At 39.4% G+C, this 16,290-nt stretch overlaps 1 protein-coding gene across 1 annotated transcript in view; it reads left to right on the top strand.

Moving 5' to 3' along the window:
* pcnt (pericentrin) overlaps window positions 1-16,290 on the top strand; it is a 47,580-nt gene that overhangs the window by 30,351 nt on the left and 939 nt on the right. Inside the window, exons 33-52 of the mRNA XM_051896208.1 lie at window positions 262-414; window positions 585-746; window positions 1,408-2,403; window positions 4,778-4,948; window positions 5,790-6,290; window positions 7,182-7,284; window positions 7,400-7,572; window positions 7,656-7,850; window positions 8,966-9,136; window positions 9,255-9,450; window positions 9,581-9,803; window positions 9,909-10,059; window positions 10,306-11,004; window positions 11,454-11,624; window positions 11,988-12,146; window positions 12,384-12,548; window positions 13,126-13,352; window positions 13,790-13,884; window positions 14,008-14,152; window positions 14,661-14,791. Coding sequence (XP_051752168.1) covers window positions 262-414; window positions 585-746; window positions 1,408-2,403; window positions 4,778-4,948; window positions 5,790-6,290; window positions 7,182-7,284; window positions 7,400-7,572; window positions 7,656-7,850; window positions 8,966-9,136; window positions 9,255-9,450; window positions 9,581-9,803; window positions 9,909-10,059; window positions 10,306-11,004; window positions 11,454-11,624; window positions 11,988-12,146; window positions 12,384-12,548; window positions 13,126-13,352; window positions 13,790-13,884; window positions 14,008-14,152; window positions 14,661-14,791 — 4,987 coding nt within the window. The remainder of the gene's footprint in view (window positions 1-261; window positions 415-584; window positions 747-1,407; window positions 2,404-4,777; window positions 4,949-5,789; window positions 6,291-7,181; window positions 7,285-7,399; window positions 7,573-7,655; window positions 7,851-8,965; window positions 9,137-9,254; window positions 9,451-9,580; window positions 9,804-9,908; window positions 10,060-10,305; window positions 11,005-11,453; window positions 11,625-11,987; window positions 12,147-12,383; window positions 12,549-13,125; window positions 13,353-13,789; window positions 13,885-14,007; window positions 14,153-14,660; window positions 14,792-16,290) is intronic.

The following is a 16,290-nucleotide window of genomic DNA, read 5'->3' as shown; positions in this document are numbered from 1 at the left end:
AAATTTTCAGGAAGTTTGCTTTGGCAAGCTGTTTCAGAGTCCAGAAATGAATTCAAAACGAAATTCTTTTTGGCCTGATTTTGTTGGAAATTGTCACCAATTCTTCAATTTCACTTGAAGTATATCGGGTCATTAAGATTTAATTTAAGAGTACGTAACACAACACCTTGGTCTAACAACTGTAGGTGCAATGTTTTCAGCATATGGTAACTTTTTGTTCTTTGTTACATTGAAATTAATATAAGACTTTTTGTCTCTTAGGTGGAGTTGCTGTCGGAGCGTCTAAGTGAGCTTGAGAAGGATGTAGTAGTGAGGGAGGAAGAAGTCGGACAACTAACACTACAGCTGGAGCTCAAAAACAGAGAGAGCAGAGCTACAGAAGAGCAGCTCCACGCTCACATCACACACCTGCAGGTAAGGCTGTGGCTCAGTATAGTTGTTTAATGACTGTAGTCTGGCAGTCAGATTGTGATGGCCAGCATGTTCACGACCTTGAGTAAATTGTAGCACAGTACCTTCATAGAATATGGTAGGGGATTGTATGAAGGATGTGAAAAGGTCCTCATTATGTCTATGTCCTTTAGGAGACTGTGGACACTCTGACAAGACGGCTCGAAGAGGGCAGCGATGAATCCATCCTTCAGCTGCCTTCTGCCCTTCTGGAGGAGAAGAATCTGGAGATCGACCACTTAAATCAGCAGATCCTCCAGCTGCAGCAGGAGCTGGACATGACCAACGATAATAAGGTATGACAAGGGTGTCCAATTCCCGAACAAATCAGTTTTATTCATCAGATCTTTTTGGTGAATCAAAAACGGCTTAAATCTGCATATTTGTAATATTTACCCTGAGGGCTTTTTTTTTTTTTTTTTTTTTTTTTTTTAATAATAATTCATCCTTATAAACAAGTTTAAAAAGATATGCACAAGTTTTATTGTAATCAGTAAAAATTATTGAAATTGATTGAACAATGTTAGCATATTTTATGAATTGTTTTTTTTTATATTTATTTATTATAGGACTAATTATAAACAAACAAATAAACCTTTTGAAAATTATATTACTTTTGTTATATTTGTTTGTTATATCCCCCCCACACACACTTTTTTTTTCTTTTTTTTTTTTTTTCTTTTTTTTTTTCTTCAGAAATACAGAAAGAATTGTTGATGTAACTGGAATTACAACGAATCTGAAACATTCCTTTAAATTCACATCCCAAATATTCAGGAAGCGGACACATCTCATTTCTTTTTTTTAGCTGATTCTATTATCAAAAGTGACTTTCACTACACTTATTACAAGGAAAGTAAATCTAAGGTTTAGTGTCTTGCTTCATTTGAAGACTTGTCATTTATTTTGTCCTGAAGTATGCTGCTGGTTTGTAACTGGTCCTCCAACCATTTTCAGACTCTAGAGGAAAAGCAAGCCGAGATAGAAGAGCTGCGCTCTCTCATCGAACGCCTTCGTTGTGACCAGGAACGTTTACGGCAGGCAAAGGAAGAGGAGACTGAGCAGCTCCATGAGGTTATTAACAAGCTTCAAGAGGAGTTGAGCCAGCTTGACCCCAACCATCATGAGGTCAGTGACCCCAGCACTGACAGCCCCGAGTCCTCGTACTTTCCCTGGTCCACTCATCCTCGCCATCAGAGGGCATCCGAGGAAAGCCTATGCCAGGAGCTCAGCAGCCACACTCTGCAGTCGTCTCTTGCTCGCTTGCAGGAGTTACAGACTGAGCTGGAACGTGCCGCCGGGGAGAAGGATTCTCTTCAGAGGCTGTTGCTCTCCCAGGAGGAACAGTATGGAAGTCAGGTGGAGGTGCTTGGCCGGAGTCTCGGAGAGGAAAGGGGGAAGGTGGTCCTGTTGGAACAAGAGGCAAATGAGCTGAAAGTACAGCTAGAGGAGAAACGGACAGAAGCTGAGCGATTGGTGGCCCGTGTGGAAGAGTTGGAAGCTACAGAGCGAGCTCATCAGTCCAGCCTGAGAGAGTCGGAGCTCCAGTTGAGAAGGGTGGAGGAGAGAAAAGATGAGGTCCAGCAGGAGCTTGACAGGCTGCAGGAGGAGGCGAAGAACCAGCGAGTTGAGAAGGAGCTTCTGGAAAACCAGATCTCAGAGCTGCAGCACAAAGAGGATCAGCATCAGAATGAGCTGGCTGCTTTACAGTCCAAACTCACAGAGCTTGAGGAGCATGTCCAAGTAGGCAGAGCCAGCATCAGTGCTTTGGAGACCAGCAAAAGAGAACTGTACATGGAGAAAGAGGCTCTGAGAAAACGGGAGGGATGTCTCCAGGAGGAAATAGAGCGTTTGAAACAGGAAATTACTTCAAAGATGAACTACATAAAAGAACTACATGAGCAACAGGAGGAGATGGTGGCTAAACAAGGGGAAGCCCAAAAAGAAGTACTGGTGAGATCCTTGGAAAACTTTTTTTTTTTTTTAAATTAAAGGGTTTGTTCACCCAAAAATGACATTTCTGTCATTTATTACTCACCCTCATGTCATTCCACACCCGTAAGACCTTTGTTCATCTTCAGAACACAAATTAAGATATTTTGATAATCCGAGAGTGCTCCATAGAAAGCAATTTAATTACCTCTTTCAAGGCCCAGAAAGGTAGTAAAGACATTGTTAAAATAGTCCATGTGACTAGGGCTGGGCGATAAAACGATAACGATATGTATCGCGATAGACACGTGATATATATCAATAAAAAATGTGTTCGATAAAACGTTCGATATTTTTTTATTCTTCGTCGGAAGAAAACAGAGGTTGCGAAGCAAGTTTGGTTGCATTAACAAAGGCACTCGCTTTCTGGTAACCTAGCAACGTAGGGAGTGACAAGCTAACAGCCGATCATGTAACAGTATCAAGTTTGGTTGCGCCATATCGCTGTCTCGTGCTAGTCTGCTGGATTCCTCTTCAGTAACCGGCGACTGATAAGCAGAAAATGAGTGCCGCAGCGAGCGAGGAAATTGTAAATAAAAGAGGAAAAGTCAGCTCGCCAGTATGGCAGTTTTTTGGATATTATAAGTCTGACCGTAGTCAGACCAATGTCGTCTGCAAATTATGCAAGACCGTCGTCCCCGCCAAGACTGGTAATACCACGAACTTGATGTACCACCTTAGCCGTGCTCACCCTTTGGAGCACAGCCGTATTCAACCAGCAACATCTGTAGCTGCAACACCGCACAACATTTTAATTGAGTTTTCCATGGTTGTTGACATTTCTGTCTTAATAACTGAGGGGATTATGATCAGAGGAAGGTTAAGTTTAAAATAAAAATGTTTAAATGTAATATATTTTTCTCCTGGTCCTTATTTTAAATGGGTCATAAAAAATATCAATAATTATCAATATCGACCGATATGAAACACTGATATCGTGATACAGTTTTCAGCCATATCGCCCAGCCCTACATGTGACTGCAGTGGTTCAACCCTAATGTTATGAAGTGGCGAGAATACTTTTTGTGCCATTAACAAAACAAAAGTAATGACTTTTATATAACCATTTCTTCTCTTCCCTGTCATTCTCCTATGCTGTTTAAGTTGTGTAGGCAGTGCAGCACTTCCAGGTTCTACGTCAGAACGCCCGGCTCATTATTGGCCAGCTCCTGTGTCAGCATGATCAGTGTCGGTCAATAATGAGCCAGTGTTCTGACGTAGAACCCGGAAGCGCTGCACTGTTGCCTATACCACGTAAACAGCGTAGGAGAATGACATGGAAGAGAAGAAATTGTTGAATAAAATCGTTATTTTTGTTCATTTTCTTGTGCACAAAGTATTCTCGTCGCTTCATAACATTAAGGTTGAATCACTGTAGTCACATGGACTATTTTAACAATGTCTTTTACTACCTTTCTGGACCTTGAAAGTGGTAATAACGTTGCAGTCAATTGGAAGTCAGAAAGCTCTCGGATTTCATCAAAAATATCTTAATTTGTGTTCCAAAGGTCTTACAAGTTTGGAACGACATGAGGGTGAGTAATTTGCTCACTCTTTAGTATTTGAATATATAGTTTTCATTTCTCCTTTTGTGGTGGAATTTGAGCAACACAATAATACAAACAAACTGTAGTGGATATGAATCTCTTTCCATGTCCTGTGATGTAAACACTGAGTTATGTGGGAGGTTGCCTCATGGGTTTTAAGCTTTCCAGAGTCTGTAATTAGTTGCAGATCAACAATGTTGTGTGTGCAGTCTCAGTAGTGCCTGAAATTAACAGCAGAAAAAAAGGGGAGGAACAGACTGATTTAGTCCAACCCTCTGGCACAAAAGAGGACTGCTCACACAGGAAGTAAATTTACAGAAAAAGGAAGTCTGTCTGAAGTCTTTAAACGGTTTTATTTTTAAGCTTAATCTAAATTTAGGATTGGTTAATCACAAGGTAAAGTGGAGAGCCACTCTGCGTTCTATATTTGCTGCGTTTTGAGTACAAAGGAGAGGTATTTTATCTCAACTTTTTCTTGCTAGTGACAAGTGTACTTTTTGTTGTGATTGAACAGGAAGCAAAATCCTGGTTGCTTTAACTTGAAACAATCCAAATAAATAATGCCTTTTAATAATAACTTTTATATGTTCACTAGCTATCTGGGAATAGTTTATATGTTGAGTCATGCATTTACAAGAGACTTGCTGTGCATTTAAACTTGAGTTTGCTCTGCTCATTTGTCATAGCATGGCTTTTGCTAAATTAAGTGACATTTGAAACTGCTGATGTAATATATTTTGAATGAGTGGTGTGAAGGACTGTGACATTCAGTGTTTTTATGTTTGCAGACATGTGCTGAAGAGACCTTGGCTAAAGCTGAGACTGCTTTACGCGAGAGGGAACAGCAGCTGATCCACCTGAGGGCGGAGCATGATGCTCTAAGGGCGGAGCTAACAGCAGTGAAGGAGGGGCTTAGTAGCAGCACAGAGAGAGCAGAGAAGCTACGGGAAGAGGGACAGGTATGTGCATTCGTTTTTTTTCCCTTAATTGATCCACATGTTAGAATATCTTCTGTTTTATCGGTTAAATTATGTCCTTTTTTTTTCAGATTTAGGATTTACAGCCAAAGTCTTATTATCCAAGTAATGCATTATTAACCATGATTTGCAAAATAATTAGTTCACTTGGCATCACTAAGTAAGGGAATATATAGTCACCTGGTCATTATCTTGAAATAAACCTAAAATAAAAAAAAAAGATGGTTTGAAGTATTGATTTTTAGTTATTTTATAATCTTACCTGTATATTATCTTTTTATGCTTTTTAATACACTAATATTAAAGGGTTGTTCACTGAAAAATGAAAATTGTTATTACTCCACCCTTATGATGTTCCAGACCTTTAAGAGTTTCATCTATGTTTTTATGTTTTAATGAAACCTTAGAGATGGATTACTCGTATGGATTACTTTTACAATCTCTTCATGAAGTTTTTTGAAGCGCCAAAGTTTTGGTGCAGTGGACTTTCAATAGAGGGACAGAAAACTCAGGTTTTGTTAAAAATGTTTATTTGTGTTTTGAAGATGAACCAAAGTGTTATGGGTTTGTAACGACATGAGGGTGAGTAATTGATGACAGTATTGACATTTTTGGGTGAACTAATCCTTTAATAGAATTAAGTATTCCATAGAGCCGTGTAATTCCATTATATTGCCTGCTTTAAAATCGTAACATAGTTTTACGCAATTTGTGATATAAATAACACCTTAGTAAGAGTCCAGCAATATGGCAGCAAATTGTACACAACACCACTTCAGGAAATGTATAAATCAAGTTTTCTGATTTGATCTTTCACCATCAGACGAAAGATCGTGCGTTGGCTGATCTCGAGGTCCATAACCAGGATCTGAAGGTGGAGCTGCGGAGACTGCAGGATGACCTAGCTGTGCAGGAAGAAGAGCTGGCCTATCAGCAGAAGGAGCTAGAGCAGCTCCGACAACGTTGCAACCTGCAGGACCACCATCCCAAACACGGTCACTGCTTCGTTGAAGGCCTTTCCCATGACCCGTCCCTCTCCGCTTCCCTATCTTCCCCAGAAGTACTGCGGAGGTTGGACTGCAGCGAAGAGCGCCCCTCTCGTTTGCAGGTATCTCACCTCTCAGAGCTCAGTGCACTACACAACGCCAGCCTGGAGCTCCACAGCAAGCCTTCACCCATGGATCGGGACAAAGAGAGACCACACGCCAGACAAACGTTTATCCCACCTTCAGAGGAAGTTCCACCCATCACACATTCCGCATCCCCATGCTCGCTTTCTGTGTCCGAACACCTCTCTGTGCTCGATTCGCTGGATGCAGATAAGGTAAGCATGCATTTAACTTTACAAAGAAATGTACCAGGGCTCAACAGTAAGTGTTTTTTTTTTTTTTTTTTTTTTTTTTTTTTTTGGGTCCCTCTTTATATTAGGTGCCCTTAACTACTATGTACTTGCATGTACTTATTGTGTTCATATTGTATTGCAAAACACTTTTGCTGCTATTGAGGTGGGATACGTGGTGAAGTGGATAGGTTTAAGGGAGGGTTAAGAGGTAAGGAATGAGTTAACAGTGTAATTATAAATGTAATCTAAATTTATCCTCAGAAATGGTCTAATGAAATGAATTTATAAATCTTTTTACCAATTTGACCAATCACATGTAGTCAAATACAAATAATTAATTTACATCTAGATATTTTTGTTATATGAAGTGCTTTTATACTGTGTATATATTAAAACATTGATGAAACAGTAATAAATGTTTTTTATTTTTTATATATATATATATATAATTTTTTTTTATTTTTTTTTTCCCCCAAGTTTTTATTTTGCCATTTTGTCATGAAGACATTTGAGTTTCTGTATGATGGACCTTCTTTTTTGCTTGCTTTTTTTTAAATATTGATTTATTGCCCAGCCCTAATGCCAGAAAATAACATTTGACATTTAAATGTGAAGTTTTCTTTACAAAAAAAGTTACTTCATGGGTGTGAAACCAACTACTTTTCTTGCTAGGTGAATTTTGTTAGTTTATCCAACATATCTGAAAATGCTCACACTTTGGTTCCCTATGATTTTTGTTGTATTTGCAGAAAGTGTCCTAAACAAATGTCAATAGTTGGAGTTGGTGCTACATATGCTATTGGTTCTCTCAGTTGACATCATGATTAGCAAGCTAATGGTGTGATTGTCGTGATAATGGGGCTATGTTTTAAGGTTGATGAATTGGACAATTCGGATGTAACGCCATCTCGGTCTCCACTTGGATCCACCTCTCCCGAGTCTGTGCCGGAGTGGGTCAGCGATGGATATGGCAGCAGTGAGTTGTCTGTGCATGTGTTTGTGAAAGAGAGACTGCATGTGTTTAATGGAGGTTTAAATAATTTCTCTTGTTAGTTTTCTGAATTTGTGTATTTGTGTGTGTGCGCATGTAGACGTGAGCTCAGAGTTAGAGGCCATGCTGAAGCTTGAGTTGGAGAATACAGAGCGTTTAGATGCTCATTTTGTGGAGTATCTGCGCTGCAGAGGAATGTCACCTGCTCAGTACACAGATAGCGCTGCAGGCAGCATGCATGAGAGCCATGACGCCCTCACACCTGAGTTACAGGTAAACAGTCTTCAAAATGTTGCCCTCACTTATACATAAAGAAATTATTTATTGATTTATATTTGTGTCTGTTCCATGCATAGGCAATGTTGAAACGTGTCTACCAGGAAAGCTGCAGAATCCTGTCTTTGTCTCATCGCCCTGCCCCATCTGGCCAGTCTCGCCCAGATTCTGAGCCTGCCCCGCCCCCCTCCTGGCAAAGGGAGAGACGGGCCTTACAAGAGACCATCCTATCGCTCAGAGAGCTGCTCTGCAGGATGGCTGACAGGGAACCCAGGGTAAGGCTCATTTGTGCATTGCTTACCTGATAGATCCTTAAAGTCACAATGATACGGAAGTAGTGACAGTACTGTGACACATCCAAGTGAAACAGAACCAAATCCCCACTAATTGATTGGCATACATTGGCGAATAAGGAGCTCATACTTGAGAAATTTTATTCAGAGGCCCAAACTGTGCACCAATTTTGGTGCAGCTGCTGATATTCATATTGTCAAAAAGTAAGATAGATTGTAATGTAAATCAATGAGATTGGATTGAATTGAAATTTATTTGACAAGTTTATAAACTGTACAAAATAACATGCATCTTTATAATGTATAGCAGACTACTTGCATAAAATGAATATAAATATCGTTCGTCACTATATCTCCCAATATGATCAGAGCTCTGTAGTTTCATTGTATTGTATTTGTTATATTTGATACTTGCATTTTAACAAGATTTTTCTTAAAAAAAAAAAAAAAAAAAAAAAAAAAAGGTATGGATAATTAAGTACACCTAAGTTGCTTCAGCCCAGTAAGTGTTCATCTTGAAATATTACTAACAATATAAAAATATAAACTCAATCACGAGATTGAGTTTACGAGAACAAGACGAGTATTTTTAAGAAATCCTCAATGACGAAATGCACCTGCAGGCTATTTTTCTAGTCATGCATTTGAATTGTTTTAACTAATCATCTTGTAATGAATGTCATTCTACAAGATAAGACATTTATTAGATGCTTACACTCTGTTGTGCAAAGAGTCCTCCGACATGGTCTTGTCAGTCAGCTCGTCACTTACTCTCGTCACATGATCAGTGAACTCTGATTCCTGCTGCACTACATATGACTCTGCAGCTTAAGTGATTTTTATTTCTATAAAAAGCAAAACGACAGTGGAGGCATAATGTAAACGTAGCAGTGACCTATTCCATCCTAATTTCACCCTCGCACTCCGTCATGGCAATATCACAAGACCGCTTTTCACCTCGACGAGAAATCTTGTCACATTTTAATCTCGTGGCACGAGATCTCGTCACACCCCTAGTAAAGACATAACATGGAAACACAAGTGGTCCAACAGTCCACTTGATTTTAATTTTTGTGTTTGTGTGTACACGCATGAAGACTGACAGTGGGGACGTGGACTGGAGGCGCGAGCTGTTGCATGCAGTCCGCAGTGTGTTTGACAGTGAACGGGAGTGGCTTCACACTCAGCTTCAGGCTTTCATGACATCCAGCACTCAGATGGACCTCACCCCTTTGCTGGACCAGTTGAAGAAACTGTTTCAGAAACAGGTGCTGAGCAGCCCAGCATGTGATGCTGTATTCACACCATTCATGTTCTCTCATCTTGATCTTGACAAACTAAATGCATTCAAGTGCTTTTGTTATTCATTGACTTTTGCTCTTTCAGGAGGAGCAGCAGTGGAGATCTTTAGAGCAGCTGTTCAACGCAGACCGTCACAGTCTTTTGGCTGAGGTGCGCAGCCTGCATGCGCAGCTGCATGCAAGCACCCAGCAGAGTCAAGAACAGCTGCGGCTGCTGCAGGATTCACTCCAAACTGCAAAAGAACAGGGTACGGAAACGCAACATCAGCTGCATAGAGATGGTAAATACTTCACAGTGTGTATGGTCAAAAAGTGGAAAAAAATGACAGCAAATATTGAAGAAGAAAAAAAACAAAAAAAAACAAGAAAATCGGTCATAAAGGCAGATTTTAACTTTGTGCACTGTTTTAGTTGAAGAGCTTGAGCTGCTGCTGCAAAAGGAACAGACGGTGTCAAATGATCTGCGCTCTACTCTGGAGGCTGAAAAGAGTAGAGGATTGGAGCAGCAGGGACAGTTAGAGGCAGAGCTAAAGGCCGTGTCAGTGCTGAAGGCGGAGCTAGAGGAGACCAGACTGCAGCTTCAGTCAGCATACCAAATTCAAGAGGAATTAAAGAGCCAAATTCAAAAACTCAGGTACAGCAAACTTGTGCATGCACCCATTTGAATATGAATTATCACTTTCATAGTATGCTGTAAACTTTTTTTTTTTTTTTTTCCTCCAATATTTGCCTTTTTAAGGCTGAAGCTGGAAAATGTTGAGGCTGAACGTCAGGCCTGTCTACAGGCAGTGGAGAAAGAGCAGGCCAGATTACAGGAACTGCAAGAGGACCTTCAGCAGCAGCAACTCAGCAGTCAACAAACAATTGAGCAAAACCAACAAACGCAGGAGGTAATACACATTTTTGATGTACAAAAATTATTTTGATGAATCATGTTTTTTTTTTTTTTTTTTTAGATTCATTCACTGATTTGTTCAGTGATTTTTAAGAGTTGTTTTGTTTAATTTATAATCATTTGGTGCAGTAACGAACCTAATCACTATTTGGTGATGTGTATCACTGCCATGGTTAAATGATACATATTAAAATGCAGTTAAAATGTGGATCTTTTTTTTTATTTTTTTTTATATAAACAGTCTTTGCACCTGGCTTTGAACGAGCAAGCATCACGTGTCAATCAGCTTAACACTGCGCTGGACCAGGAGCGCATCACATGCAGTAACCTGCGCTCTGAGCTCCAGATCGAGCAGTCTCGCTGTGAGGCCCTAATGGCCCAGGAGCGAGAACGCACTGAACTTGCACTTTCCCGCCTGGAGGAGGAACGCTCTCGATCGGCGGAGCTCTCGGAATCGCTCTCCCGCCAAGCCCAGGAACACGCACGCCGTTTAGAAGAGGAAGCCCACAGACAGGAAGCGGCCAGTGCCCACGACAGAAAATTCATTCAGGACCTACGGGCACAACTAGAACAAGAGAGGCGTCAGGGGGAAGACCTGGCAGCCATGTTGGAACGTCTGCAAGGGCAGGTGCTGGAAGGAAAGCGCAGGCAAGCGGAGGAGGCAGAGCAGGAGGCACACAAGGAGCAGGAGGAAGTGAGGAGGCTCCGTGCTGCTCTGGAGGGCCTGCACACTCAGAAGTTGGAAGTCGGGCGCACTCTAGAGGCAGAGCGAGAGAGAGCCGCTCAGTTACAAGTGGAGCTGAATGTGATGAAGGAAAAGATGAGAGTGGTGAAAGAGAGGGAAAGAGTGAGGGAGGAGGAGATGGAGAGGAAGAGGAGACAGGAGAAACAGGAGCAGGTGGAAAAGGAACGACGACAGGAACGCACCAACGAGAAACTGGTGAGGAAAGTTTAAAGGGTTCACCAAAAAATTTAAATTCCGCCATTTGTTACTCACCCTCATGTCGTTCCAAACCGGTTAGACTTTTGTTAATCTTTGGAACACAAATGAAAATATTTTTGATAATCTGAGAGCTTCTGTCCTTCCGTAGACAGCTATGAAACACTTTGACGCTTCAAAAAGTTCATAAAGAGATTGAAAAACTAATCCATATGAATTGAGCGGTTTAGTCCAAATTTTCTGAAGAGACTCAATCACTTTTTATGATGAACAGATTTAATTTAGGCTTTTATTTACATATAAACATTGAACAAATGAGAACAGATTAAAATCTTTTTTTTTCAACCCAACCATTTGGTACGTGAGCATTATAACTTCAGTGTTCTAAAAGAGTAATTGAATTTTTTTTTTTTATTTATTTATTTATTTTTTTATATAAATTCTCTCAGTTGGAGATGGAGTTGTTGCGTCAGAAGGATCAGCAGAGATTGAGGCAGCTGCAGCAGACGCTTGCTGACTTGGAGCGGGAAGAGAAACAGCTCACATCAGAACGCCTGCAGAGAAACACACACTCCAATGGCCTGACCTTTGACCAGAACACACTTGTAAATATCTCTCAGGTAATGTTCTTCATCCCTAAATTTGGAATGGCTATTGAGTACCAGAGATGGTGTGTCAGACCTGTACTGTCAAATTATAAACCCAAACCTAACTCAAATATACTGATTCTTACAGGCTTTCACTCAGATGGAAGTGAATGACATATTAATATTTATTACACTGTTTTTGTCTTAGTATGTTTTCATTTATGAAAATAACCTTGCTCTGCACAGAAGCATTAAAAGTCATTCATTCAAATTAAAATAATGATTTGGTGACTTATTCAAGCTGAACATTTGTCTTGGTGTGAACGGGCCTTTCTGACAGTTGTTTAAGCAAGCATAACATGTTTATATTGTAATATTTGATCCTGTGTTCTATAGGACTCTACCTCATTCACTCCCTCTCTAACGGAGCGTTTGCTGAAGGAGAACTCTGAGTTCTCTGAGTGTCTCGCTGCTCTGAGTGAGGAGAAGATCTCCCTCAAACACACTATATCCTGTCTGGAGAGAGACCTGCAAAGCCTGAAGCACCAGGAGCAGGTAATCTTTTATTAAAAACACAAAAATTGAACAGCAAGTAAGACACAATGCAACTGATTTGAAAAATGTTTGCATGTGAGTGTGTGTAAAGGTTGAAAATGGCAGAATTGCAGTTCATCATTTGTATGGTGTCCCAAATCTGCATCTCTGAGGGAATGTGGTTGTTAATGTTTTAGTATGTAAATGTTTTGATTTTAGTTGTGATGGTTGTGTGCACATTTCTGTCTGTCCGGTCAGGTGAAGTCTCCTGCTGTTACAGAGCAGTGCATGTTATCGGAGAAACTGGTCTGGCAGAAGGAAAAAGCAGCTCTTCAGGCTGCGTTACGAAAGGCAGAGGCTGAACTGTCAAAGGTCACAGCTAGCAATGAAAACAGACCCACACATGACCTCTCAAACAACAAGGTAAATCACCTCAAAGTTTCACAACGTACAATTTGTCCCTTTCTTTCAGTTGTTTAATGTACAGTGATTTGCTCTTTCAGTGTTTTAGCTCGGATACCACAACTTTTTTTTTTTTTTTTTTTTTTTTTTTTTTTTTTTTACTGAACCCTTTGACCTAAAAAGTACATTTTTATTAGAATTTTAATGTTTTATTGTGTAAAATAATACTGTAAGTTTAAGAGAACTGTAATATTTAAATAACATATTTGCATGTTTGTTTTAAACAATTTATTTATTTATTTTTTTTTATTTTTTTTCATTCAATTAATTGGTAGTTTTTCATCAACTCTCTAACCTGTACAGTTCCCTCACAAACTAGTGAATGAAGTCATAGACCTGTCTCTACTTTGAATAAGAGACAGTACTTCTTTAAAAATAGAAGTACCAGTACATTTTTAGATGAAAAAGCTTAGGTCAGTGTTCAAACAAAAAGTGTCAATTAATTAAAAATGTTTGCTTTTTGTTTCATAAATACAGTCTAAAACTACATTTAGAATCATGTGTTTGAACGGCTTGCTTTATGAACCTGTTTCTGTAGGTGCAGCGGCTCTATGAGAGATACCTGCGAGCAGAGAGTTACAGGAAGTCGCTGGTGTATCAGAAGCGCTATCTGCTGTTGCTGCTGGGAGGGTTTCAAGAGTGCGAGCAGGCTACACTTGCGCTCATAGCACGTATGGGCGCACAGCCAACGTTAAGCCAATCGCAAGTCTCTAGACCTCTAAACCGCTTCAGAACGTCTGTCAGAGTAGTCATCGCTATCTCAAGGTAAGGAAAAATGTGTCTGGCAGGGTTAGTATGAAGGCATGAAATGAAAATTCACCCCATCTATCTTCTAAATGCGTGTTAGATCTTATTGTGAACAGTGTTTAATCAGAATGTCATTACTGGACTTTGCGGTGAAAAGAAACTTCTGTTTAGTGACGTGCAGAACTTCTCCAATCATTTAGTCCGTTTAAACCCCACCCCTGCCAGTTTACGTTCGTCTGCCTCTACTTTTGAGATGGCCACATCTCTCAATCCCATCAACAACTGACAGATAGAACCAAGTCCTGCCCTACTTTTATTATTTTTTTTTTTTGATCGAAAAACCGTTTCACTTGGATGCACGTCACAATACAAGAAGAAATTGTGATGCTGCTGCCGGTTCATTGTGACTTTGAAGTTAAAAATGTGCTTACTTATTGTCTTGTCACTTTTTTTAGACTGAAGTTCCTGACCAGGAAATGGCAAAGAGCTACAAGGAAAATCTCAGTAGGCTGTGCCACTGTTAACGGCCATGGAACAGGACCAAGCACAGGTTAGTGTGGTCACTTGGTTAGCAGTAGCATGATTCACTTGTTCAGCTGGAGTATTTGTAAGAGGCTTGATTTGGTAACTTCGATCATTAGTCATTTATGTGCCGTCTTTCCTTCTCTCTTAGTTCCTGCTTTGAGGACTGAAGTGCTGAGGCCGCAGCAGACTGGAGTTGCGTTCAACTCTCCACCCACCCGTGAACATGCTTTTGCTCAAAGGGGTGTGGTCTCGTCTCTAGTACCACCAATCAAATCACCCTTTAGGCTGAATAGGTGACATGTTTCTTACTACACACAGTTATCTCCCACACCTCCCCAGAAAACCAGTTCAGCGGAAATCCCGCCCTGGAGCCGATTCTAAAGATTTCATTGGTCATGTCAATCACAGTGACTATTTCCTACACCAAACACTGATCCCTAAACCTACCCGTCACTGTAACCTCAGCCAATGAAATTGGTTGCAGGGTGGGATTTCTGCTGAACTGGTTTGGGGGGAAAAAAAAAAAATTATGCTTGATCTACACTGAGGAAAAAAATCGGTGTAGAAACAATTTTCACTCAGAAATTGCTAGTAAATTTCACAAATAATTATAAAGAAACCGCAAGTAACACAGAATTGAACATGAACATTTGAAGTAGAAAGAATGTAATGGTATTTTCTTGTAAAACATGCTCTAATAATCTTTCATTTATAACTTCAAAGAAGTGTAGGCTGTTTTTCTTCTTATAAGCAAACATTGGTTTTAGTAACTTAACTTTTCTCCTAATCTCTTCCTCTAAGAATGTACACAAGTTCTGTGCTGGGACCAGCTGAGCGCTCCATCAGCTCTTCCCAAGATCAGGAACGTTCCCTTACAGAGTATATCCAACATCTGGAGACTGTCCATCAGCGTCTGGGAGCCGGTCATCCAGGTAGGATGAGGCCAGTGGAAATTTACCTAACAATACTGTCATCTTTTACATAAACACCATCACAATCTTAACTGCTGTAAGAAAATGAATATACTAATAACTTCATTCATCAGCACTTGTGGAATCATGTTGATTACCATAGAAAATAATTTTCAATGTTAAAAACAAAAATAAAAAGGCACATGTAATCGACAGTATACAATTTCAAAAGTACATTACTGTTCAGAAGTTTAGGGGTTTTGATCAAATAGTAAAAACAGTAAATATTGTGAAAAAATATTACCATTTAAAACATTAAAACAGAATATTTTAAAATGTACTTTATTCTTGATGGTAAAGCTGAATTTTCAGAATCCTTTCAGCATCACTCAGTCTTCAGTGTCACATGATCCTTTAGAAATCATTCTAATATATTGATTTGGTGCGCAAGAAACATTTCTGATTATCAATGTTGAAAACAGTTGTGCTGCTTCATATTTTTGTGGAAACTGTGATGCATTGTTTTTTCAGGATTCTTTGATCAATATATTAAAAAAAAAAAAAGAAGAAAAATTTATTTAAAAAATCTTTTGAAAGTCTTTAGTTTCACCTTTTTGATCAATTTAAAGGGACAGTTCACCCTAAATGAAAATTATCCCATGATTTACTCACCTTCAAGCCATCTTAAGTGTATATGATTTTAAAGAAAAAAAAAAAAAAGTGCATCCATCATAAAAGTAATCCATACCCATGGGGTTAATAAAGGCCTTCTGAAGTGAAGCGATTGGGGGTTTTTGTAGGAAAAAATATTCATATTTAGAACTTTATTAACTATAATAACTAGCTTCCAGCAGACGACAGTACACATCAATTTGCGGCGAAAGAGTAATCCCTGACCCCGACGCAGCACTTTAGTCCCCTGATGGGGTTACACATCAAGTTTTCAGTATGGATATTTTTCTTATAAAAACCAATAGCTTTGCTTCAGAAGGCCTTTATTAACCCCCTGGGGCCGTATGGATTATATTTATGATGGATGGATGCATTTTTGGGGGATTCAAAACACACCCCCTTGTTCACTACCATTATAAAGCTTGGAAGAGCCAGGATATTTTTAAATATATCTCAGATTGTGTTCGTCTGAAAGAAGATAGTCATATACACCTAGGATGGCTTGAGGGTGAGTAAATCATGGGATAATTTTTATTTTTGGGTGAACTAACCCTTTGCTGAATAAAAGTATTAATTTCTGTAAAATTAATACAAAAAAAAAATCATACTGACCACAAGGTTTTAAACCGTAGTATATATTTTGAATTTTGTATTTATTGGCTGTTTGAACCTGTAACATTTTCATGGAAAAAAAAAAAAAAAAAAAAAAAAAAAAAATTGCACTGACCTCTACTGGACAACTGAAGCATGTCACTCTACAATCACTCTTGAATTGTGGTCTTGCATTCAAATGGTAGTGGAATTAACATACTTTGACCTTGTTTTTGAAACTGATTACACAAGACGGT

The sequence above is a fragment of the Ctenopharyngodon idella genome, chromosome 6, assembly GCF_019924925.1.
Source record: "Ctenopharyngodon idella isolate HZGC_01 chromosome 6, HZGC01, whole genome shotgun sequence".
Taxonomy (NCBI): domain Eukaryota; kingdom Metazoa; phylum Chordata; class Actinopteri; order Cypriniformes; family Xenocyprididae; genus Ctenopharyngodon; species Ctenopharyngodon idella.
Note: the sequence above shows the minus strand (reverse complement) of the source record. Positions and strands in the feature narration are given on the sequence as shown.